Source organism: Malaya genurostris, chromosome 3 (assembly GCF_030247185.1).
Source record: "Malaya genurostris strain Urasoe2022 chromosome 3, Malgen_1.1, whole genome shotgun sequence".
NCBI classification, from domain to species: Eukaryota; Metazoa; Arthropoda; class Insecta; order Diptera; family Culicidae; genus Malaya; species Malaya genurostris.
Window position 1 is genome coordinate 68872482 of NC_080572.1, and position 26007 is coordinate 68898488.

The 26007-nt window shown below is 36.0% G+C and overlaps 1 protein-coding gene across 2 annotated transcripts; it reads right to left on the reverse strand.

Moving 5' to 3' along the window:
* Positions 1-463: 463 nt before the first annotated feature.
* On the reverse strand, positions 464-23751 carry LOC131435169 (uncharacterized). 2 transcript variants are annotated; one of them, XM_058602786.1, is made up of 8 exons: positions 23284-23751; positions 23079-23222; positions 18538-18650; positions 17562-18479; positions 17357-17471; positions 7837-8045; positions 7547-7728; positions 477-1082 (listed from the first exon to the last, which is right to left on the reverse strand). In XM_058602786.1, the coding sequence occupies exons 1-7, from the start codon at positions 23404-23406 to the stop codon at positions 7551-7553; spliced, it is 1800 nt and encodes a 599-aa protein (XP_058458769.1). In that variant the 5' UTR covers positions 23407-23751; the 3' UTR covers positions 477-1082; positions 7547-7550. The 2 variants fall into 2 exon arrangements, with proteins under 2 accessions (XP_058458768.1, XP_058458769.1); XM_058602785.1 differs by having other exon boundaries at positions 464-7728.
* Positions 23752-26007: the final 2256 nt, after the last annotated feature.

The window sequence follows — 26007 nt, forward strand, 5'->3', positions numbered from 1 at the left end:
CAGCTTCCAAGTACATCAACGTTCCGCAAAAATTTGAAGTTAAATTTCTTATTCATATCAAATATTTTTATCGATTTCGACGATTCTAAATATTAGTATATCCCTTTGTAATACAAAAAATGGAATTTTAATCTTTAAATTCTTTAAATGTGACTGATAAAATATACCGTGTCTACATCATTCAATGCGAAGATACTGCACACACGTATACGCTTTGCTATTTGATGACATCCTGGTCGACAAAAAAACTCCTTTGGCTGTGAATAGTTCATACGATGAGATTGTACTTATCTTATCTTATCGTCCAGGGAATGATTAAGAATTATAGCAGTGATTATTTCTGATAAGATATTAATAATTATTGCTCTCGCTGTACTGTTTTCATAAGGAAAGACATGGATTAAAAATTAGACAAATAAGAAGTCATCAGTTTAAATAAAAATTTTCATTTTATTTTCTCAGATTTTAAGAATTTATACAAAAGAAATATGTATATCACATTATGATAATTACTGAACAATAACGAAGGTGTTGACATAACGATAGTTAAGTACTCATTAAATCAATATAGTGAAACGTTTTTGAAACTTGTATAATTTATCACATGGAATCATAGTAGGCTTACAATCAGCTGCAAAGACAATCGAAAGACAAGATTAAGTTTCGCCATGAAGTGTTGCTTCAATTCTTTATTCTGATTTTGATGTGGAACACATCTTTATTTTCTATATAGAGGTGCAAATCAGAAACTCAAGGAAAAATACACGTAGAAATGTGGTCAGGTTTTAAACACTTACAGCTCAGTATATTTTGTATTAATTGTTTATATTATTACATCATTTGATTGGAAATATTTCTACGATTCGATTTGAATGTATCAAGCCACGTATTTTTAATTATGTATGATTGAAATTTTGATTAGTAGCGAGCAGTGTCCGATTTTGTCTTCCAAAAATTCTCCGGCATATCGGATTTCCCTGCCATAGACGACGGTTTTGAAGGAGTAAGTGATATATCAAAGGGAAAGCATCGCTCTGATTGGTCAATCGATGCAAAAGCGAAGCTGTTGGAAGCACGCGAATCTATAAATAGAAGTGAAATTATAGCTAACGTTTCAGTCCTACGCTTAACATGCTAGAGGTAAGTTGTTGCTAGACAGCAAGACAAAAAGTGCCATAAAACGATTTGAAGCTTTAATTGGTATGTTCTGATCTTGTGTCATGCAAGCTCGGATGAAATTCCATGTTATGTCGTTTCGCCTGAGAAATTGACAACTACTCAGGGTAAATTTTGAGTGCTTAAGGTTAATTTCTAATTCATGTAAGATGAACCCAATTGATAATGAGAAAAAGTTTATCGCTTCAACCGAAATCGCAGAATGGTAGAGAAACTTAACGCTATAAAAATAACTACTTGCATACAAAACTTGAACACAAGCTTGGCAAAGAGAAGCTCAAATATCAAAATCGTATCGCAAGTATGTAGCAAAGTCTTGGCATTACATTCCTTTTGTGGAATTTGACCTTTCTGTTTGAACAGACTTCGCAGCCGATTCTTTGTGTACAGAATCATTGCATGGCTAGTACTATGGATCCTACTGACACTAAGAATCCTTCCAGATCGGGGCTCGCACATACGACAACTGGCTTGTATGACCAGCGTCCAATGCATTGAACCACCAACCCGGGACGAGTATGTACAAAGATATAATTGCATACATTTGTGATATTGGTGTAATTTGGTCGGCTATAAAACAAACAATGTTCGGTCAGTTCGCTTTCTCATCTCATCCAAGTCAGTCGATAAAACAAAACAGCTTACGTTCGGGACAGAAGAAACCAAGTACAGTATTGTGTAGTGAACAATAGAACGACCTCGAAAATGAGTGAACCAAACGAACAAAAGCTACCGCCGGTACGAAAAAATAAAATTATTGTTGACTTCAGACAGTGCAAAATTCGACCTTCGATACGAGAACTTGAAGGTTTGCTTAAGGAGCCAATGCATCTTGACATTAAACGTGTTCATTTTATTCAATGCAATAAGACCAATAATGTTGTTTATATCCAGTTCTATAAAGAGTTGGATGCAATTCAATTCGTTAAAGACAATAATAATGTGCACTATTCGGAGCATGAAAATATCAAGTACAACATTCCAGTATATATGGAAGATAAATGGCGTACGTTTGTTACGCATGCGCTTGAGGAGGCCTATACCTTCTTATGTGACATTCGGTCAGGATACAAGAATCCCGTGCAAATCACTTGTTACCTATGACAATCAGATGGCCACATGTCAATATTGCCAAAAAACTGTTCACTACGGTAAGCCATGTGATAAACTGGACAAGGAGACAACCACACCAAAGGACAACAGTGCTTCCTTCACACCAACCCCAAGCAACCCCAGTACACCTGTGACAGTCACAAACAACAGTGAAGCATCCCCTTCAACGAAACCATCCAACGTAACCCCTATAGAACAAAGTACACCAGCTGCAGTTAACAGCTTACCATCCAACCATCCAGCAACTGCAAACAATGTACAACAAGACGCGTCTACAGCAACTAGCAACGAAATCAACAACAATACCACCGATGCGGAAATGAATGACGAGACGAACCGCGAACAAACTAGAAAGAGGGTGACAACGAGATCCAATACAAAAAAAATTATCTAAAAACTCAGCTAAATCGGCCACGCAAATTGGCCTGAATAAAATATTTTTTAAATAAAAAAAAAAACAATGTTCGGTGTTGGTTCCTAATCAAGAACAATCTAAGCAGACTCTCGTACAATTGCGGATTCAAAAGTGTGACGATTGATTGAACTGTTTGATTGTTGATCATTAGAAATTTTGGTTGCTTTGTTCCACATCTATGATTCGAACAACCCCGTGGGGCTGATCCTTGTAGTTTTTTGCTAAAAAATTGAGTAAATCGCATTTATGCTGATTTTACTCTGTAGTTCAAACTACAAAGCGTTTAGATGAATACGCTGAAGTGGTTTTGCCAAAGACCAGATCCCATGAAATACGAGGTCTGTTCAAAAAGTTCCCGGAATTTTTTAATTGCGCGCGTCTGGAGAGTCCGGTGGTCAAAATTTTTTTTATTGTGTTGGTACATATGTCCCTAATGTATGGTGAAATTTTCAGCTGAATTCAAAAAAAAAGTCGGGATACTATTGTGCATATCAGGTATTCTGGTGTGAACAAGCGTTCATTTTTTGTTTGGTTGGGATAATATCTGCCAAATATATTTAATATACACAGTCATTGAACAAACAACAACATATATTTTTCATCCTGTTAGTGCACCATTCAATTTTTTTTTGTTTTCATTTAAATAAAACTTATGCAAAGTCACATCGAATGCTTGTTGAGACATATGGTGATCATGCTCCAAAAGAAGCAACATGCAAAAGATGATAAAGTGTCAAAAAGTTCGTCAAGATGGTCAATATTTTGCGTTATACTTTTTCCCCATTTATAGTGAATGTTTAATTTTACCAAAAAAAAACCTTTTTTAATCCATCTAGTGGTGTAATGATGCCTTTCTCATATTACTTATATTTCCAAAAATGTCACTAGAGGATTCTGTCAAGTAACTTTTTTTCAATTTTGAATAAAATTAAAAACTTTCTTTGGGTACTAAGGGAACTAGCAAAACCTTTTCAATTTGTAAACGGTTATGTCATGTTAATAAGAATTTTTCTTCATTTTGCATCGTCGCACTAAATGATTAAACACACTTTACCGTATAGATCTGGAACCGGTGGTCGAACTCGGGTGAAATTAAGCAACAGCCTATGAGACTATAGGAACTTTTGTTTGAGCCTAAGTTTGAATAATTGAATGAGTCTCGTTTTTGACCACTATTGATTTAGTGTCATGGTCGTCAAATGGTGAGATAACTAAGTCCTCACAAGTCCCTATCTCATGCCTCCCCGAGCGTCTATGATGACATTTGGTCAATAGAACGGCGTCGACTGGGTGCTATCGCCTTCTGCGTTAGTAGCAGAATGAGAGGGTGCGAAATGGCTTGTAGGTTGAAGCCCATCCTAAAGTGCAGTGTTTATCATAGTATATTACAACATATAATTGTGTTGTTTATTACATCATGTATTATTATTATTTTTATTATTATTATTAATATTATTATTAATATTATGATTATTATTATTATTATTATTATTATTATTATTATTATTATTATTATTATTATTATTATTATTATTAGAAGAAGAGCGTAACTTACACTGCGACATTACCTGTTATATTGTATCATAGCATATTATTTCATATATTATCGTCTTACACTATTTTATGTTATTAAATACTATGTTGTATAGTATTATACTGCATTGCATTATATCATATTATATTGTATTATATTATATTATATTTTATTATATTATGTTATATTATATTTCTATTATGTTATGTTATATTGTATCGCATTATGTTGTATTATATTATATTATATTGTAGGGTTTATTATGAGTAGTACTACGTACCTCTGCGCAAAATATAAATTTGTTTTCCTTATAAGTTATCATTTTTAAAGTAACTTTCAACTAAATATCAAGGTCGTCACAAGGTGAGCTTGGTCCTCACTGGTTCCTGTTTCATGCCTACCCGTGTGTCTGTGGTGACAAAAGGTCGATGGAATGCGTTGATGGCAGAATGAGAGGATGAGAAATGACATATAAATTCAAGTAATATAATATCATAGCATATCGCAACATATCATTTTATTTATTCTATTATTTATTATATAATTCATTGTACTATATTATATTGTTTTTTGTTGTTATTTTCATTATTATATTGATTGTTATTATTATTAATTTGTCATCAATAATAATAACATATATTATTTTTATAGATGTGGATATTATTATTGTTATTAGAAGAGAAATATTCTACTTCCTGCAGTATTGCGAAGATAGAAGAGCATAACTGACTCTCTACATTGACTGTTATTTTATATCATGTTTTATAATATATTATATTATATTGTATGACATTGTATTATATTATTTTGTAATCTATTATATCATTTTATGTTATATTAATTTCATTACACTATGTTTCATTGTATTTATCAATATAAAACATTTTGCACGGGGGCGTAAAGGGGAGGGAGCATCAGGGCATCGGACGAATTGATGACTGGACGAGGGATTGTGGATAGCCAGCCCAAGTCACTTGAAGGAAACTTGTTTCCTTCTGAAGGTTTGAAATGAGTCTGACGCGCCCTTCTCAAACAAACCATCAGGCGGGTTCAAGCATGTATAGCGATATGCTTCATCCATGCACTGGATATTATGGTTGGAAGAGCATCTTTTATTCCCGCGGAATACGAGTAAGTGACTCTACTTACGTATCCGCCCAACCCTTTTTGTTCGCTTTTCGGTAACAGCTATAGTAAGAAGGTGAATGGATGAGTCATATCGGGGCTACTGTAAGTCTACCCGCATCCACTGGCAAGTCCTTGAACTGATGGTGGCTTCACTTCACATCACATCACATCCCATCACATCACATCACATCCCATCACATCACATCACTATTGATTTAGTGTCATTGTTTGACACATACTCACACACATACACACACAGACATTGCTAAACTCAAATGATATAGAACACTTAGCCCTCTGGACCAATTTCCACTAGTAAATTTTTCAAGTGATTGTATAAACTTTCTATATTAGAAAGGCAATAAGTGTAATTTTTTAGAAAACCATCGTTATCATTATTTTTTAAAAACACTAACAAGTAGGTACAAATTGACAGGATATCTTGGTAATATGATGTCTTTTTTGATTGATCAAATAAGGTGAAATTACTGTCGTAGGTTTGAATGTAACGAATCCATATAATATAGCTTTGGGTAAACCTGGGGAATCGAGTAAACCTACTCAGAATTGATTCTTGTGGGAAGGCAACTTCCCTGCGATGACCGTGCAACATTCGTAGTTTACAGTTGCATCACGAATTACCGGCAACATTCGCAGTTCGTGATCGTTTCATCGAGAACTATAAAAGGAATCGTGAATAAGCTCTTTTGATGAAGTGTCCTAAATCGTTGGAACAAGTAAAGGATTACATTGAATACCAACAGTGGACTACAGTTTTCGCAAAATGAAGAATTAGATGAATTTGCTTTCCGTGAAATAAATTTTAGAAAAATGACCCATTCAGCGCTTTTCGGTGAAACGAACAGTTGTTGTTTAGGTAGTAAAATCAAAGCGATTGTTTTAGTAAATAAATTGAAGATGCACAAATTATAATCCAATAACGAATGACAAACAAATAACTCAGTAAACATTTTTATTCTAAGAAATCAGATTTCAGTCGATACCATGGTGAAATGATTGGTTTGTGAAACTAGTCGCTAATACTTTGAACAACCTACTCAGGTCGATTTATAACCATCAATAGTTTGTTTTTATTGTTTGACTAAACTAAATGGTAAAGTATAATCCAATTGTTTTTTGTGTTTAGCAATGTAACGATTTTAAGGGTAGCATTGCAACGGTAGTATTAGTATACTGTCAAACTCTACATTGTGGACATCATAAAGGTATGGAAGGTGTAGCAACTGTAAGAGTTCTTGAATGGTCTCCAAATAATCACTAACAAAATATAGTATTCGTTTCTACATTTCCATGTGAGAAACCATCACTCTTCAATCTACTTGCTATTAAATTTAGTTATTCTGCTTAGCTTCGAATAAATACTGAGTGGGACCATAAAATTACAGAAGCTTCGTTCCTCATATCTGCTTTTGAGAAGTTGAGTTTTCTTATATCAGCTATTGGTTATGTTTTAGATTGGTTCTTCTAGTACTCATCATTAGCCACTTCGGCAATTAAAAAATCATAAAAACAATATCGTTTATGAAACTAGAACTTTCACTAAGCAAATACGAATTCAATGGAGCTTTATTTGGAATGTTTATGTTCAACGTTGCGACAAAAATAAAACCTTTGTGACAAGCACAATTAAACAGCTGTTACGGGAATGCCGACAATCAACATATAGCTAACGTACCGATATTCAACAATTTGTTTCATGCTTTTGGTTATTATTCATATGTATAGGTTGATTTCTATAAAAAAATCGCCATAATAATACAGTAAGCTCTACAATAGAAGCAATATTTTGAAAAAGTGAAATGAGCAATTCCATGTCATATTCAAATTTAGTGTTCGACTTTTATTTGTTCAGGTATGAGCATTTATTTTGTTCGTTTTTAGGCAAACAGTTTACTACGATGTCGATTATATCGACTCCTACTACTCATACTCGAACAAATGCAGTTCTTATTCCGCGTTCACATGAAAATTTCTTTAATTATTTGTAAGTTCCTGAAGGTTCCTTCTTTTCTTTGTTTTTACTTTTGAAATAACTATTAAATATCATGTTAAATGCGTTTCTGATATTACTGGTATTGTTACTGTACGATGAAGACTACAATTTCTAAGGTAAAACTAATACAACAGAACAAAACAGCTCTCTTCACTCGGCACAATACCCCCTCACAGTAGGTCGATCGGGTTCCCAACGCAGCCCGTCAGATCGGTGATCGTGACGGCAAGTCGCCTGCAGTGTTCCAGCACGTTTGTCGAGGTCACCAGCCCAAGATGCACGCAGTACAGTTCATAGCAACGAATTTTACTCGGTGCCGTCCTTGGGAAGCAGGTTTCTATCAGTCGTCTGCACGGAAATGACACGTGAAATTTTATTATTTCTCCGGGCGGGTGCCATAGCAATCAGCATTCTCTGTAATCTTAATTACACAACAAAATACAACAACACACTTACTGATAGTAGTCGCCCGCTAGGATTCCAGCAATCAGCTGCGGCTTGGTTGAAATCGTAGAGAAATCAGGAAATTCTTTCGGCTTTAACGCGGTTCCGTTTGCGTCTTCAAACCAGAGGAAATACCCGTAGCTGAAGGTGATGTCCTTCCAGATCATTGACATGTGGCCTTTGTGGAGATAGGTCCTCGAAAGCTCTACCATGGACCAAATCTAGAAAAAAATGGAATACATTTAATATGTGTCATGATCGTTTGTCATTCGAAGGCGTTCGGGTCAACCTTGGCGGTCGTTACTCTATTGACTCATTTTCAACTTTCGTTGATTGTGTTCATTGACGGAATGAAAATTTTGGATGCCTAAAACAAGTACTACTTCTTGAGAAATCAGACAGTACGTAGAACACTTTTTTTTTAAATAATGAACTACAGCTGAGTTCAAACTTATCAACGTTGAACCAGATTATTTTCTTTCTGAAGCGAAACTATTCACGCCTGGTTGCGGTTTTAGTAAACACAATTAGTGGGATGGTGTTTCACATATACACATTCACATTGCAGCTCCCGACAAACATATTAGTCTAATTGATGAACCGTAGGAGGACGTAGATGTGTTGCCCTTTGACTCTAATAAAACTATCGATAGCGCTTCAGATCAATTCAGTTTCCATTATGTTAAGTCTCACTGTTTACAACTAATGCACATTTTCATTTTGATAGGGTTTTCATATTCACAATTGATGATAAGCTCAAATCGTTCGCGTTCCTAATCGTTAATTCTTTACATGACGATTCGTTAGCAGTGCTGTCATTGAAAATGACAAGGTTTACTAAATAAATTATGTTCTTAATTTCGTTTCAAATGCACGTTTTATGTTGTGAGGTAACGCGTATCTACCGTGATGTGGTGACGTGACGCTAATCGAGCTAACATAACTTCGTACTAAACAAATAGTATTTTTGCTTAGTGATATCATCAAATAAGGACTTATCCAGGAGGGGATCGTATTATTTACCAAGCCATGTCTGGATCTTCTCCCATCTCTTCTAATACAATTTATCTCCCATGATATTCGTGAAGATGCAGTGATAACCGCTGTCTAAACAAACAACGATTGTCGGACTAACATCCGTTTCCCTTCTCAGTAGCACAGCCTTTGATTATGGACGGCGTCGTTATTAACCATTTGTTGTCACTTCAGCTTAGCTCAGTTCATATTCACAATTGTTTATGTGGTCAAATCGTATTCTATTGTTGAATGCCATTGAAACGGTAAGTAAGCACTCTCAAGTCTCTATTGAATCCTTTCCATGCCAATGATTACCGAATATATGATTACATCTGGTTCATAGACTGGTGTCGATTATGTGTTGTAGTTTTCAACGGTAATAAACAAAAGGAGAAAGTTAGTATTTGAGTATTGATGTCCAACGTTGGCATTCATCTTTTTCTATCCCTTGTGAAACACTCAAGTATCATGTCCAATACATTATTCGTCTTAAGAGACGATGTACAAAATTTCGCTCGTTTCACCACACATTCCATTTGATACAGTGATACATTCCATTTCAGGGAGAAAATTGTGAATCGAAAAATGCATGGTTGAGGAATGCCAACGAAATCGTGTAGGAGACGGGTATAGCGTAATGTGTAAGACGATACCTTTCACGCAACCCACACAGATAAAAATGCGGAAGGGTAATGTCAGAGACATAACTGAATGACGTGAATACGAAGAAAACTGACATGGTTTGTCCACACATCCGAATATCGATAATCGCACGTACTAGTTGATTGATTATGTGAATTTTGCGAACGTTCAACACTTCACTTGCATAGCTGACAATTATAGTACAATTATAAGGCAGAACATACGAGAGCAAAAAATTATGTAGTTGTGTAAGGGACAAGATCGATTAAATAAAAAATACAATGATCAAATTCAAATTAATTCATGAATTGAAAAATTCTCAACAAATCGTTTTTAGCCATCTAGGATTTTTAAAATAACTTTGGGAAATCATTTCAATAACTTAGTGAGTCTTTGCAAAAATAAAACAAATTATATACTAAAACGCTGAAATTGACTGAATTACATGTAACTTTGTGAAAATTTGATTCTTTTGATGTCAAAATTCGAATTCAGATAACTTTTCACTAGTGTCAATATAAAAGATTTAAAATGAAAAAAGCGTAGGTTACAGCGATAGATGTTAAATTTCTCAACAATTGTTGTGATACATAGGTCATTCTACAGTACTTTAGTTTTCAAACCAATGACCAATGCACAAATCCAAGTTAGTATTAGTATTAATCTAATCACTTTAATCTAAACACTTCAAAAAATCCATTGATATCACAATTATCCAAATCGGTTGAGTATCAACGAAGGTATAGCCATTTTAAAATACCGCTTCGACTGCTTTTGAGGCTTGATAGTCGGAATGTTATGGAATGGAAAACTGCTGTGGGGTCGTTGTTGCATAATTCATTTTCCCGATTAATATTCATCTTTCCACTCTAAAACTTTGCCAGAATGGAGTCAAACTCCTAAGGTTACTTTTTTCAATAAAAAAAAGCTCAAGTTTGATTTTTTTTATTTGTTTAAACCTAATTCATTAAATGAACATTGGTAATTTTTTTGGAATCGCTTATTTGAAAGGTTAGGAAAAGACGCACATTTCATGTCTTGGACGAGATTTCGTATCTTCATTAGATTTTTCAGTATACGCTGTTGAAAAGAGGCTCTTTTTCGTGAACGCGAAACATAACAAGTCAATTCTCGAAATTTCCACGTATATTTAAATAAAAAAAACGTATCGAATATTTTTGAGTTCTTAACGGAAAAAATAGCTGGAAAAAAATTTTGATGGCTCATTTGGTTTGCAATGTACCATATGTAAATATATACTGGGCTAGTCTTGAAATACACTCAAAGTTTGAATAAGTATTAAGAAGGACTTCGTAAAATTCACGACTGATAATCTTTATTATATCCGTTGGCCAGATATGTATCTTTTTTTAATTCTACTGTTATCTCGAATTACTTCAAAATAGCCTCGAGCTGTGTGGTACTGTCGGTTCAGAAGATGAACGTTTGGACAAATTGTGGACGAGATTTTTAAACTTAGTTTCAAGGACTATTAAAATCTTAAACCTTTTATCAAGCAAATCCTCATAGCAAAGTATAGCAAAGCAAAGCAAATCCTCATACTCTCGTACGAAAACGTTTATGACGTCTTGCGGCTCAGCGTATTGTTCATATTGCTATATTGAATGCTAATATAAAAAGGTGTACTCAAAAATCTTAATACTACTTGATCAGAAAGTTCCCGGAAAATTAAAAAAAAAATAAAAATCAAAAATACATGATTGTTTTTAAAACTCGATTTTGTCCCCTCCAAAGCATTGTTTATTGACCGCAACACACTTATGCCAGCGCTTGAATCAAACTTTTGAAACATTTTTTTATTCAGTTTTCGTTATGGCCGTCAGAACCATCTGCGATTTTTCCATAATCTCATCTCGGGAGCTGAAACGCGTTCCACGGAGCGGTTTTTTGAGTCGACCGGATAGGAAAAAGTCGCAGGGAGTCAAATTATGTGAATTCGGTGGTTGCTGAGTGGTACTCTTTTCCTATTTAGTCAAATGTTCACGAATAACGATGGCATCGTGTGACGGTTCGTTATCGTGGTGCAAGATCCACGAGTTGTTTGCCCACAAATCTGGTCTTTTTAGACGAATTATTTCAAGCAAACTTCTCATAACGCCCAAAAAATACTTCTTGTTGACGGTCTGAAAATCGTAATACACTACACCCTTATAATCAATGAAAACTATGAGCATCGCCTTCTTTTTTCGACTGAAAACGACGTGTTTTTCGGTCGCGGCTCATTGGGTGTACACTCTTAGAAAAAATGAAATTTACACTAAATTTAAATATGCCGTATTTCTATCGGTGATGACACAATATTACATCTACTAACATGTAAACATAAATGTTGCGTCTGTATCAATGTAAGCTTCAGCTAAAGTACCTGTGAAGTTAATGACTCATCTTTACATGCTTTGTATTGTGAATGTAAGTGAATCGCGACGCGGTAACTTTTCCTAAGTGTGTATGCCATGTGTACTTGATATCTGGTTTGCATGTCATACTAGTAAATCTACGTCTCGTCGCCAGTAATAATCCGTTGGGTTGGGTGTTTGGTCAGATTCGGCCTTGAAAATCATGTCTTTTGCGACGTCAACGCGGTCCTTTTTTTGCATAAAATTGTATAAAATAGAGAACACGCACAATCGCAGATGTACTCAATACAGTGTAACTTTTACAAATGTCCAGGTATCAAGCTGATAATTTGATACTAATTTGATCAATGACAGATGTGACAACCTGAAAAAAAATCTAATCTGAGACCGTCACATGTTGGCGATTCTGTGAAGTTTTTTAACAAGGTAGTAATTGTTACAAGGAGAATGTCGATCCTAAGAAACAGGAAAAAAACTGTTTTAATCCACCTAGTGGTGTAATGATGCCTTTCTCATATCTCACATATTCTCATGTATGTATGTGTGGTATTCTTCAAATAATTTACTTTGATTCTTGAAAAACAACACTAGTATAACCTATTGAGTGAACCAGTACTCAGGTCGGTTAGGCCATCTCTGTGTAAACGAAAAGAGGTACTTCCGAAATCGGCATCTGGGAACTGGTATAATCGAAGTTGGTTCGAGAAAAGTGACTGTAATTTTGAGTCTATGGCTACAATCTTCGGTCGTTCAAGAACCCCAAGAACAAGGAAAGCCAAATTAATGTTTGGGCGTCTACTGACAATGACTCCCGATTGGAATAGTTTTGAGACAAGTTTAGAAATTATTTCACTTTTTATTATTTCATTTTGCTTCCGTAATCAGAAAACGAGAACCAGCATAGCCGGAATCAGGTTGTTTGGTTGTCTATTGACAATGGCGACCGATTGGAATAGTTTCGAGGCAAGTTAAGAAATTTTGTTACGTGTTTTGTTTTGCCACTTCAAGTGACGGTATCCAATTTTTAACACACTTCACCATATAATTCCGGAACTGGAAGTCGCATCCGGATGAAATTTGAAAGTTTTGTATGGGACTATGATACCTTTCATTTGAATCTAAGTTTGTTGAAATCGGTCACGCCATCTCTGAGAAAAGTGAAAAAGTTATTTGAAATAAGATTTTTTTCAATAATCATCCTCGGTTCAAAATAAAATTCAGGAACTTTGTATAGGACAATTGTACCTTTCAATTGAATCTAAGTTTGTGAGAACCGGTTAAGCCGTCTCTGAGAAAAGTAAGTGCACTTACTTTCATTTTTTTGCACATATTACCCTGTAATTCCGGAACCGTAAGTCGGATTCGAATAACATTCTGGAACTTTGTGTGGGGTCACAAGACCTTTCATTTGAATCAAAGTTCATGAAAATCGGTTCAGCCATCTCCGAGAAAAGTTAGTGCGAAAAAATGTTACATACACACACATACACACATACACACACACACACACATATATATATATATATATATATATATATATATATATATATATATATATATATATATATATATATATATATATATATATATATATATATATATATATATATATATATATATATATATATATATATATATATATATATATATATATATACATTTTGCGTACTCGACGAACTGAGTCAAATGGTATATGACACTCGGCCCTCCGGGCCTCGGCACAAAAAGACGGTTTTCAGATTGATTGCATAACCTTTCTATATGAGAAAGCACAAACATACAATATTGAAAAGTATCAGGCCGTCGGAAGTGGCGGCCTCTTGCATACAAACCTGTAAGCGCCTCGATTGCCCGGTCTACTCAAAGCTAGGTTTCTACACACTAAGATTCGATTCCGTTGTTCGGTAATTTTTTTGACGAAAACTTTCGGTAATCAATATAAATTACCGATATTTCGGCACATGAACTTCATTTTACAACAATTATGCAAATTTTCACCGGACGATCAGTTTTACGCAAGTTTTCATTACAGAATTCTGTAAATAGATATACAATTCATACGGTAAATCTGAAAATTCGCCGAGTACGGTAAAAACCATACTGCCCGTATGGTAAAATTATCCTCCAATAACCGAACTTCTGTGAAAACTGATTGTCGTGAAACTAACTGTCAAACAGTTATTAAAATTGTCGGTGTCTTTTTATTAACCAAACGAAAAATATCTTGAAGAGTTTATCGAATGGATTGAGATACAGGTGCTAAAATTTTTAAAACATTTGAACCACTAAAAGCTTTTTGTTTACTTATAGGCAGAAAAAAAATTAAATTTTGTATCACTTGTCCACTTGCTTCCTACACAAATCGTTCGAGGGTAATTTCTGGTGGACTCGACGGATTTTGCAGTGTTTTGGAAGGCGCTCATAATTCCAGTCAGCAGGAACATTTGACCCTTTTTTCGTGGAATAAAACCATAGCCACAACAGGTTGGAATTTACTTCCTTCGTTTTTGTGAATTTGTGTTGTTTTTTAAAATCTGAAAATCCAAAATTTTAACCAAAGGAAAACAAAGAAACAAAAAATTACCGAACAATCAGTTAGATTCATTTGGTTTACAGTTTACGGTATTTGTTTGACAGTTCAGTAATTACCGAACGATCGGTAATCAATTTAATTACCGAACGTTCAGCTGTTGAAAATTCGGTAAAAAATTACCGAATTCTGCGAAATTTTCTAAGTGTGTATGCTTTAGTTAGGTCCGAACGAGCGGTAGCGAGGTCGGACAGCACACGACTCAAATCGATGTAGCGAAACCGCATTAGATATTTTTTCACTTAGTAAACGGAAAATACCACATGCATTTACTTAGTAGAAGACAAAGCCTTGGTATTACATTCCTGTAGTGGAATTTGACCTTCTGTTTCAACAGACTTCGCAGCCGATCCAGAGTGTTTGCTTGGTAGATACACCTATACAATTGCTTAGATGCTTAGTGGCTAATAGTCAACAAGTTTCCTTGGGAACTCCCCTCTGAAGTTCATGAATCAATCTTTATTCAAAAATTCAAGAATCAACATTTATTCAAAAAGTATAATTGTAGGTCCACAAAACGGCCGTTAACGTATTATCATTCATTTGTTTTTATTTTAAATCAATTCCAATTATAATAGTAAGACAATTGCATGAATCGGCGGTATGACCCTTTCGGCGAAATGACATTCGGCGAAATTACCCATTCGGCGAAATAACCCTGATCCGACAAAAAGCAAGGCTTTTGTTACACATCAATTTTTCAAAATTCAAATCAAGATCATTGCTGAAATTTTTACTCTGCAGACCTCTTATCTAAAAACCTGATTTAATCCACCTAGTGGTGTAGTGATGCCTTCCTCATATCATTCATATTTTCATATATTATACACTGATATTTTTCAGAATAATTTCCTTAGATTCACGAAAGAAAAAATGGTTTCTTTATGCATAAACTAGTACTGACCTACAAAGTGAAACAGTTCTCAGATCGTTGAGGTAGTCTCTGTAAAAACGAAGTGAGTTCCACTATTGCAGGTACTTTCGGAACCTGTATAATCAAAGTTGATTCATCTGGCTAACATGACCTTCAAACTCTAATAGTTTTTAATCTAATTCAGACGGTTTCATACGATTTTGGCTTTAATACTTCAAACGACGATGTGAAATTTTGTCGCATGCGAACAAAATTCTGTACTGTTTAATGGGACCATAAAACCTTTCATTTGAACCTGAGTGTATGAAAATCGGTCAATCCATACCTAAGAAAAGTTAGTTAGTTGGAATATATTATATATATTATATATTACTTCCGTAATCGAAATGGATGGACAGCCGAAATCGGTTATTTTAGTGGGTCACTGACAATGACAGCCAATTTTACTTTGTTATACAGTCTGTTACATAAGAGCGTGGTCATGATTACTCGCAATCGGTAAAGTAAAAAGTGGAATATTGTTTACAATTCGAAGCGGTTTTTTGTGCTCGCACTCGAAAGGTCCCAAAATGACCAAAGCCCTCTCAGTCACCCGATGTCAATACAATTGAGAACGTTTGGGCTCAAAGGAAGGTAAAGCTTGGGAAGAGCCGACCACACAATTTAAAGCCGAATTCACAAAATTTGTAAGTCGTTTCCAGACGCGCAAAATCTCGTTCAAAGTATGCCTCGAAGGTGTCAAGCCATTATTAACGCTGAAAGGAATTTGACTTGCTATTAATGTATTGGCATGTAAGTTTTCGATCTAGTAAAACAGACTATACTTATCATATTAGGTGTACAACTTTGCTTCCGCCGTTTTTTTTTCAAAATTTAAAGCTTTATTGCGAAAAAGTGCTTACAGATGTATTATTCAAAGTATTGTCCGTCGCTAGCAACATTTTTCTCCCATCTTTCCGGAAATTTTCGGATTCCGGCTCGATAAAAGGAATCCTATCCATGAAGCAATCCATTTTTCCAACTCTTCGAAGGATTGAAAATTTTGATCTGCCAGGCCGTGTGCCATCGAACGGAATAGGTGGAAGTCAGAAGGGGCGACATCTGGGAATACGGCGTGTGGGGCAAGACTTCCCATTTCAGCGTTTCCAGGTACTTTTTTAACACTTTTGCGACGTGAGGCCGAGCATTGTCGTGTTGGAGGATGACTTTGCCATGTCGCTCTTGATACTGTGGCCGCTTTTCTTTTAGCGCGCGACTAAGGCGCATCAGTTGCGTTCGGTAGCGATCTCCTATGATGATTTCACCCGGTTTTAAGAGCTCGTAGTAAATTGTTTTTTCTCTTCCACCATCATGTTTGTCTTCGACATCGAAATCACCATTTTTAAAACGTTAAAACCACTCCCGACACTTTCTTTTACTCAGAGCAGCATCACCGTAAGTTTCTGAAAGCATTCGATGCGCTTCAGTTGCATTTTTTCGAATTGTAAACAGACATTTTCAAGCGTGAATAATTCGAAAACAAGAACAACTGTCACTGAAACGGCGATGACAATTCGTTAGGCACTGTACACACTCACTTTAAATGCATTATCATCTATGTATTTTGACCAGCCTCAGCCGGTACAGCCACCGAACGGCGGAAGCAAAGTTGTACACCTGATAATGAATACTTCCTATTTAAAAATCGAGATACCCGAAAAAAGCTTCAATTCCTACTATAATTAATATTTTTGTTGGCATGAGATTTCTGTTAAAAGCCTGATCTGAAGAAATGTTTAAAAAATACAGTACATTGGCGATTTGGGTATGTTCTCAAAACAGGAAATTTTACTTTCGCACACCGGGAAATTGGTATATGCAACTTTCCCCTAATTTCGAATAAAAGAGTTAAATGTGGGCATCCTTTTTAAATACATAAATGATGGAATGACTTTACAAAAACTGGTCAAAAGTTTTTTTTAATGCGGCTTCTTATGCATATTTTGTGCGGTGTTTCCTTCAAAGCACATATAAACTCAATTCTGTACTTACTCTCTCTGTTAAAACATTCGTCGAATCTTCTTGATCTAGCCCTGGTGCAACAATTCTTCCATTGTTCCTGTCTATGTGTATGAAGTGAACTAATCCTGGAAAATCTTCCAAATACGTAATTAAAGCGTCGGTTAAGGAAAACTCAGTTCTCGCGTAAGCGTCGGAAAAGTAATTTTTAAATGTTAACATAATTTCAAAAGGATATGATCCCATGCTAAAGTTTTTCTGTGATTTGACCTGCAAAAAGTTGAACACCTCTGTAAGTTTTTCCTCTACCATATCAGCTATATCCGACACTCGCTGCAACCCATGTTCCAATGTATTGCATTCCGCACAGAGTAACTTGAAAACCTCTTTCAGTGATTCCACCAGCATTGGCATATTGGATTCGATCTTCACAATTAATGCGTTGTCGGAGGCCTTGAAAAAATCATTATACCGCTTCCGAAGATTGTCCCACCTTCCAGAGAAATTCTTCACTGCGTCATCCGTGTCGGGATTATTGTATTTGATTTTTTTTAACGAATCGAAGGTATGTTTCATATAGGATTCCAAACTATCGAATGCAGGCCTCAAGTTCTCTACATCCATCTGCATTTGAAGAATTCGCAACTTCTGCAGAGCGAAAAACACATCGTACAAGTTCCCTGACAGGTTGATGTTTCCATGCTCGATCAAAAGAACCAAGAATACATCATCGAATAGTTTAGAAATGTGAGCTATGTGCGGAATGCATCCGGATGTCGCCTGGTTGCTGCAACCTTGTAGGAACAGTACGTGTGATTCGATTCGTTTGCAGCCTTCTCCGCGGTCCAAGGTCTGACAGAAAAGGTTCAAGAACAGCATGTCTGCCGGGGATAATGCCTGTGCCTGGCGGCTACTGTACAACGAAAGAAACTTGTTTCCAACAAACATCACCGAATGACTACGCTGGGAATGTGGATCTTGCTTCAGCTTTTCCGTTGCCGCTTGGAGAGCAGTTACTACGGTATTCTTCACATCGGCATTCACCAGCAACTGTTCGATGGCTTCTACCAAAATACCTTGGTTTATTCGGTACAGCTTGCGGTAGGTACTGATTAGTTTGGTCAAAAGGGTTGATTTTTTCGTGTCGTTTTTGATTCTGTGTGCGAAAGATTCAGTAAAATATGTGATTTGAAAACTTATGCCATAGAACTTACATGTAAATGTTTGGACCACATATATGTTTTAGGAGACTGATGCATACACCGAGTTCTCGTCGTACCTGATCAACATCTTTAGTACTGATTTGTATAAAAAGATATCCTAAAAACTGTAATTGAAAAACGAATTTTAAGTAGCAGTATTATGTGGAATATAGATATGATAATGATATCGAATGAAAATTAGTTTCTCAAATTTAGCCAGAATATAAAACTAACACAAAATATAAATATTCATTCACACTTGAAACTTAAAAAACGATAAATAAATTATCAAAGTTGTAAAGCTGAACCTAAATCACCAATATTATGTACAAACGATACTGTCAGCTTAGAGAGAAAACAGTCTTCAGGTCAGCTACGCAGTAGAGATGGTCGGGTTTCGGGTATTTTTTCGGGTACGGGTCGGGCTCGGGTACAGAAAAAAGATTGTTTGTCGGGTTCGGGTCAGATACGAGTAACTATTTTTTCATTTCAAACAGGTTGGGCAAATTTGGTCGGGTTTCGGGTATTCGAACCCGACAATCAAAGTTTTTTCGGGGTTGGGTCGGGTACGGGCTTGGAAGGAAATTTTTTGCTGGACATGGCAGAATGAAAGATCTATATTAGAGAGAAAGGTGAGAGTATATGCGACTGATGCCGTTATTCATTGAAAAACACTGGTGGCATGGATTGCTCTGATTTTGTACTTTCGAGCAGAAATGCAATATTCTGACGGTGTTTCATTGCTATTTCTGCTCGAAAGTGCAAAATCAGAGCAATCCACGCCACCAGTGTTCTTCAATGAAAAACGCCTTGAGTAAACCTTGTTCTCTTGCTTTGTAAATTTCCTGTGCTCTCAGTCTCAGTTAACACATGAACTAAGCAATCCATGGCAATGCAATGAAATGAAGGGTTACTGTACAATCAATTTGTTTCTTGGGAGTTTACACTGTGTATATATCCTAGAAACACTAAAAGCAACGTTCTTTAATTTAATATTCATCGGAACTAAAAGTTATGAATCCAGTTTTCTCATAGACATCTTCAATATGAGAACCATTCATCAAATGCTAACCTAATGAAGCATAGTTATCAGTTGGCGCTGGCAGCTAGTACTAATGAAAGAACGGAGCAACTCTCCTTGCTTGGGCTGCGCTGTGAATTTTACCCGACATACGAATGTGTGTGTGTGTGTGTGTGTGTGTGTGTGTGTGTGTGTGTGTGTGTGTGTGTGTGTGTGTGTGTGTGTGTGTGTGTGTGTGTGTGTGTGTGTGAATAGTACAGAGGGTGGAACTCCTTTGTTAACGTTCGTTCCATTTATAAGCAAGCCCTGCAGCTACGTCATCGCACGGCACCACATTGAACATATCATGTCAATTGTAGTGGTGCACAGTGCTGCTATTTCGGCGCGCACGAATTTGACATTTCTCTCACCTATTTGTTTGTGCATACACAAGATTCGATGCGAACGATTTGTCCGTAAAATGTGAGAGCTGGATATTTTGATAATATAATGTTTTTCGTACAAACAAATGGAAGAAAACAAAATTTATTGAACTGAACTGAATTGACCACTGCCATCTTACGGCAGCGTAATCAAAGTTCTCATGATATAACGTTAGAAATTCGGTAGCTTCTCACAAGAATTAGGAATGTCCGAAATAGAGCTGGTTACTTTAACCATCTATGAAAATTCACCTTCAATGTAAATTTTCCTTTCCAAGCAGCCTAGACAGCCGGGTAGTGCCCACCACACAGGTAAGCTGTGTGGTATCCTGCGATATTATTTGACAGATGTTTCGAGTTTGCGCAGCTCATGGAATCAGAATATTTGTAATGCCAAAAAGCAATCTTTCATGATTCGCCATAAGCGTTAATAGGCCAATGTGTTTAGCCTTTTAGTTGTTGTATGACAGGAGCTGGAGATGGGGTGTCCATTACATTGATCGATAATCATTAAAGTCGCACAAGTCAATCTTAAGCAGAAACGTGCAAAAACTATGAACCCAGCGCATCTTTCTGCTGAATGGTAGGTAAACTTCTATAGCTTTGGTTCAAGAACCATGTTTCCTAAAACAGAACATGTACATTGAAATGTTCATAAGACTCATTCTTCATGACGTTCAATAAGATTAGCACGAAAAATCCACGTGATATGCCTCGAGCATGCATACCAGTAAATAGTGATATCACTTGCATCCAAGCTTACAACTCGAGATATTTGTGCGGACAAAGTTAGATTGCCTACTGATGACACAGACAGGAAATGTGTCTATATGTCAGTATATTTGTCGTTTAACCTACCGTCGTCTTGCAAAGACTTTGAAAAGCCTCGTTTCGCCATCGCTTGTGAAAAAATTCTCACGACATCGATAATTTTTAATATTTTTTCACTGTAATACCGGAACCGGAAGTCGGATCTGAATCAACTTTTCGAGGACTTTCCAAGAATCTCAAGACCTTTCAGTTGCATCTTAGTTTGTAAAAATCGGTTGAGAAATTTCCGAGAAAATTGAATGCGTATTTTCTCATAGATTTGCACATATTGCCTTGTAAATCCGGAACCGGAAGTCGGATTAAGATAAAATTCAATATAGATCTACGAGACCATAAGACCTTCCATTTGAATCTGAGTTTGTAAAAATCGGTTCAGCCATCTCTGAGAAAATCGATTGACATTATTTGTCACACACACACATACAGTTCGTCGAGCTGAGTCAAATGGTATACGACATTCGATCCTCGGTGTGTGTGTGTGCGGATGTGTAATAATCTAACTCGATTTTCTCAGATTACTGAACCGATTTTAAATAACTTAGATTCAAATAAAAGGTCTTATGGTCCCATAGACTGCTATTAAATTTTATCCTGACCCGACTTCCGGTTCCGGAATTACAAGGTGATATGCACCAAAAAATTGAGAAAAATATTCACACACGTTTCTCACAGATGGTTGAACCGATTTTCACAAACTTACACTCATATAATTTTCTTGAATTTCATTTGGATCTGGTTTCCGGTTCCGGAATTACAAGGCAATATGTACAAATTTATGAAAATATGTGCACTCAATTTTCTCGGAAATTTCTTACCCGATTTTCACAAACTAAAAATCAAGTAAAAGGTTTTGAAATTCTTTAAAAAGTTCAAGAAAAATTGATCCACATCCGTCTTCCGGTTCCGGTATTACAGTGGGATTAGTGAAAATTTTCAATTTTATAAGTATTTTTCCACAAGCGATAGAGGAAAAATACTCTACATTTTTATAAAACTTACTGCTAAATTCATCTAGTTGGCAGATCTCTAAAAACGGAACTCACTACGATTTCTCAGCAACGGTTAAACCGAATTTCACGAATTATAATTCAAATTAAAGCTCTCATTATCTTTAAATATACTGTGCAATTTCATCCAGATCCGACTTCGGGTTCCGAAATTATAGGGCGATGAGTGTCAAAACATTAAATCGTCACTCAAAATGACGATGCAAAACTGGTACGCGTCGGTACGTGCTGGTACAGAAGAAGAAAACACCGGCTTTGTTTCGTTCGCAACGTGCTTTGTTCAATTTTGTACAGCGAGCGGGGTTGCCACATTTATATCTAAATTTTTTCGGGTGAAAAAAATGTAAATTTGTAAATCTTTTATTCAATTTGTACCTACTTGTTACATAATCAGGATAACGATGCTTGAAAAAAAAAACTTGAAAAATTGATAACTGAAAATTAGCCCGGAAGGCTAAGTGGCATTCGACACAGCTCATCGAGCTAAGCAATGTCTTTGTGTGTATGTGCCAAATAATGTCATTCATTTTTCTCATAGGTGGACTTTCACAAATTTAGGTTCAAATAAAAAAACCTCATAGTCTTATAGATTGCTTGTTACACCACTAGTTTTTTTTTCATAGATTCAGCGTTTCGGTTGAATAATTGCTCTGGATAAGTAAATCATATCGTCATGTTAGAAATGATTCTTCCCATGCCATAATCTTTCAATGCATCGACTGATTCTTTCAGTGCGGAAATTGATGTACTGAACGTTCTATACTTATACATCTGGAATATCCTTCAAATGTGTCCCTTTATGAAATTACGTCGGCTTTGTTTAAATAGTATTCAGTTTTCTCAATTGCTGTATTTGCTTTTTAATTCATTTCAACTGAGAAAAAAAAACATATTCTAGAAGAATAAAAAAACTTTCTTCTATCCTAGGAATCGCTAAAATTTCAAGCTCGATTGGACATCTCTAACGCGACTGGTACAACTGGAAGTGTACTGTTTTGCATGAACAACAAACCAAACTTATTCATTCAGTTGAAATTTGATACCCGAGTAAGAGAAACAACCGCAAAAATGTCTGATCTCATTTGTTATAAGCGAAAAAACTTGTTAATAAGAATGTTACTGTTATTCGAAGAATCCGTGTGTTGAATGAATCCTGGTGTATAAACCATCTATGCGTCTAAGTGGTCTTGAAAACCAACGTCAGTACAAGTAAGCTAAATTTCATAAGACCAAACAAATCACACTTCTATGGTTTCTAGTGGCACTTTTTACCTCATCGAAGACTAGGTTCAAGTTATTTTCCATCTGCACTGATGTGTACGCGTTATCGAATTGGCACATCATGATACGTTGCGATGCGATTAGAGGACTGAAAATTTGTATCAGTACATTACTGTCCAAATCCGTGCGAACGTTCTGAAATTTGCCATGTATAGATTTATTGGACTGTGCTAGTTTTCCATTATTGTTTACTTACCCTTCCTTCGTCCTCCATCAGGCCGAGGTCGATCGCATGTTTAGTCATTTTGGCACGCATTGCATCGTTGAAATTTTGATACAGTAAATCATTATTTTGATCGAATATTAACACACCTTCCATGATTGATCTAGTATCTAGAAAAACACTTTCGTCCTTTCAAATGTATACCCTGCTTCTGGAAAACACTCCCTCAGACGACCACTTCTCATTCACTTTTGCGCTACCGCTGTATTATACATGGAAGAACGACAAGCGCAGACACGCCTTCTCGGACGTCGCATGTTTTTGTTATATGAATAACTTTAAACTTCAATTGCCCAAGTTCTAATGATCATTTACAGTTTTTGTTGCACCAGTATCGAGATGCAACACATAAAGCAAACTTTCGACTAGATGATAATAAACAGATGCAAAATATTTGGACAAATTCTAATGACTATAAATTTTCAAACATTCTGTTCCAGTTGTGCTCTTGCAACTTCATCTGTGTGCGATATGACATTTTTTTACAGCCGGATGCGTGTGGTGATAGCAATGTTTTGATGGCTTTCTGTGCGCATATTCGTAAACAGCGTCCCGTCAGAATGGTACTGATAAGAAAGATTGCGTGTAGTCCGGCAAGGATTGAAAACAACCTTCCAAGCAAGATCCGTTTCAATTTTTATATTCAATTTTCATTTTTATGGCGTTTTCTCACATATGGGCGAATTGATCTCTTTGAGGGGTAACAGCAATGGTTTTTGAAATAAAATAGCAATTTGAAATGCTCAATAATGGAAACAATATCGCAAAAGAATGAATGTGAAAATATTGTAACTGAGCTAATTTACAACGGAATGTTAATGAAATTTTGTATGGCAGTTTTATGCAAGTTATACATGTATAGAATTAATTATTTGTAATGGCTTGGTAAGAATGTCGGCACTTTTGTTTCCTTACATTCAAAAGAGCTAGTGCAGTCGTATAAGGTACCCTTCCCTCATCTATCTGTTCAAACATTTAATTTATATTTCAGTTTCTCTTGGGGTTTTCTGAGTCTCCGCTTCATCGTGCCCCAATAGGTTTCAATTTGACGTTATTTTTCACAAATTTTACGTTTATATTTTTTACAAATTTTACCAGCAAGAAATTGCCAACAAAAGTGTAAACATTGCCAGTTGCTGGCGTACCAGTATACTGGCAACCAGTAATAGTGTAAACGCTATATTAGCATATTAGCACTAGAACTTAAGTCTGTACCAGAACTGATGGTTTAAAATTAGATTGGAGTTGTTATTATGCATGTACGATGTTTGAAAATGTTATTGATTCGAACGTAAATGGTAATACGAATTTGACATACTTTCGTACGCATCGCATACGACCGTAAACAAGAATGAGGGTTATGATCGGGTAGGTAATTTATTAAAACCGAGCCCGACCCGTACCCTATCTAAAAAAACCTTTAGCCATATCCGACCCGAACTGGAGAATATTTTTTCTTTCAAACTCGAACCCCATAAACAAATTTTCCGTACTCGAACCGAACTTTAAAAAAGCTATTAGTACCCGAACCTTATCCGAGTCTGTCAGGTTCATTTTTGAGGTCGGATTTCGGGTTCGAATACACGAAAGTTGACCAAATATTTGAGCCCGTGTCCGACAGATACCCGAGACCAGACCACAGACTAACAGACATGACAGTATGAGTAAATTTTTATAAAAAATAATTTTTCGTGATGCACTAGTTCCACCTATATTATACTGCGCGAACTATTTACTATCGGTACACCCCTTGTGTTATGTAAAAGTTAATTTACTAGTTGGTTCCCCCTCGTTTGTCAACACCGATCAGCTGCTTGCAGGGATGCCTGATTTCATCATAATATTTGGAAATGAATCGTCACAGTACATTATTATATTACGTTAATAATATATTAAACTTTTTAGCGATGTTGGAAGGTAACCATTTATTTTTCTCAACATTGTTCATCTAGACTATTTTTTATTGTGATGGTAATTTTCACCCGAAATTAAGTGGCGGCAGATCAGAAGCAAGTAAATATTGCCACTAAACGGGTTCGATTTTGTATTGCGTTGAAGGATGAGAGGTAGGCACAATTTTGTATATAGTTTTGGCAATATGTATTAAATCTGTATCCTGCATGAAATTCGCATACAAATGCAAATACATATCAATACATTACAGGTAATTCTGTATAAATGGCAACTCTGTTGGTAAATGAAAAAAATAAACACAGTCTAGATGACAGACAGGATGTTTTTGATAGGGTAACGTGGCGCCATCATGACACATGTGAGTACTGTCCCAAATAAAGGAATATTCGAAATGACAGTTAAAATGATTGAAGAATCTAATTTGAGTGTCCTGTCTGTTAGTCTGTGACCAGACCATCTCTGCTTTGTATGCAGGTAATCCAGCTGTTATCTTGACCTTCTGAACGTTCACCACGTGTTGAAACGTTAGGATTCCATGTGAAATCAACCTTAACTTTTTCCTCCGTCCAAGCAAAGTCAAATACCGTTTTCGTTTATTGATCAGAGCAGCCCGAAAGCTGACCCAGAGTCACCCAAACAACGTTTGATATGTTTTTTTTTTCAAAGATATATTTATTAAGGCACAATCCATTTAGGTTTACGATGCCAAGGGCTTGATATGTTTGTTTTAGCAACTTGTGGTCGCTCTAGATCGGAATCCAATCGCGTAGTTTCGCTCTGAAA

Bases quoted from the DNA above. Each gene is read 5' to 3' on its own strand.
- LOC131435169 (XM_058602785.1), bottom strand. From the start codon at position 23,406: ATGGAAGGTGTGTTAATATTCGATCAAAATAATGATTTACTGTATCAA. The intron at 18,651-23,078 runs GTAAAAAGTGCC...TTTCAATTACAG, and splicing joins TGAACCTAGTCTTCGATGAG to TTTTTAGGATATCTTTTTAT. The intron at 7,729-7,836 runs GTAAGTGTGTTG...ATTTCCGTGCAG, and splicing joins CTAGCGGGCGACTACTATCA to ACGACTGATAGAAACCTGCT.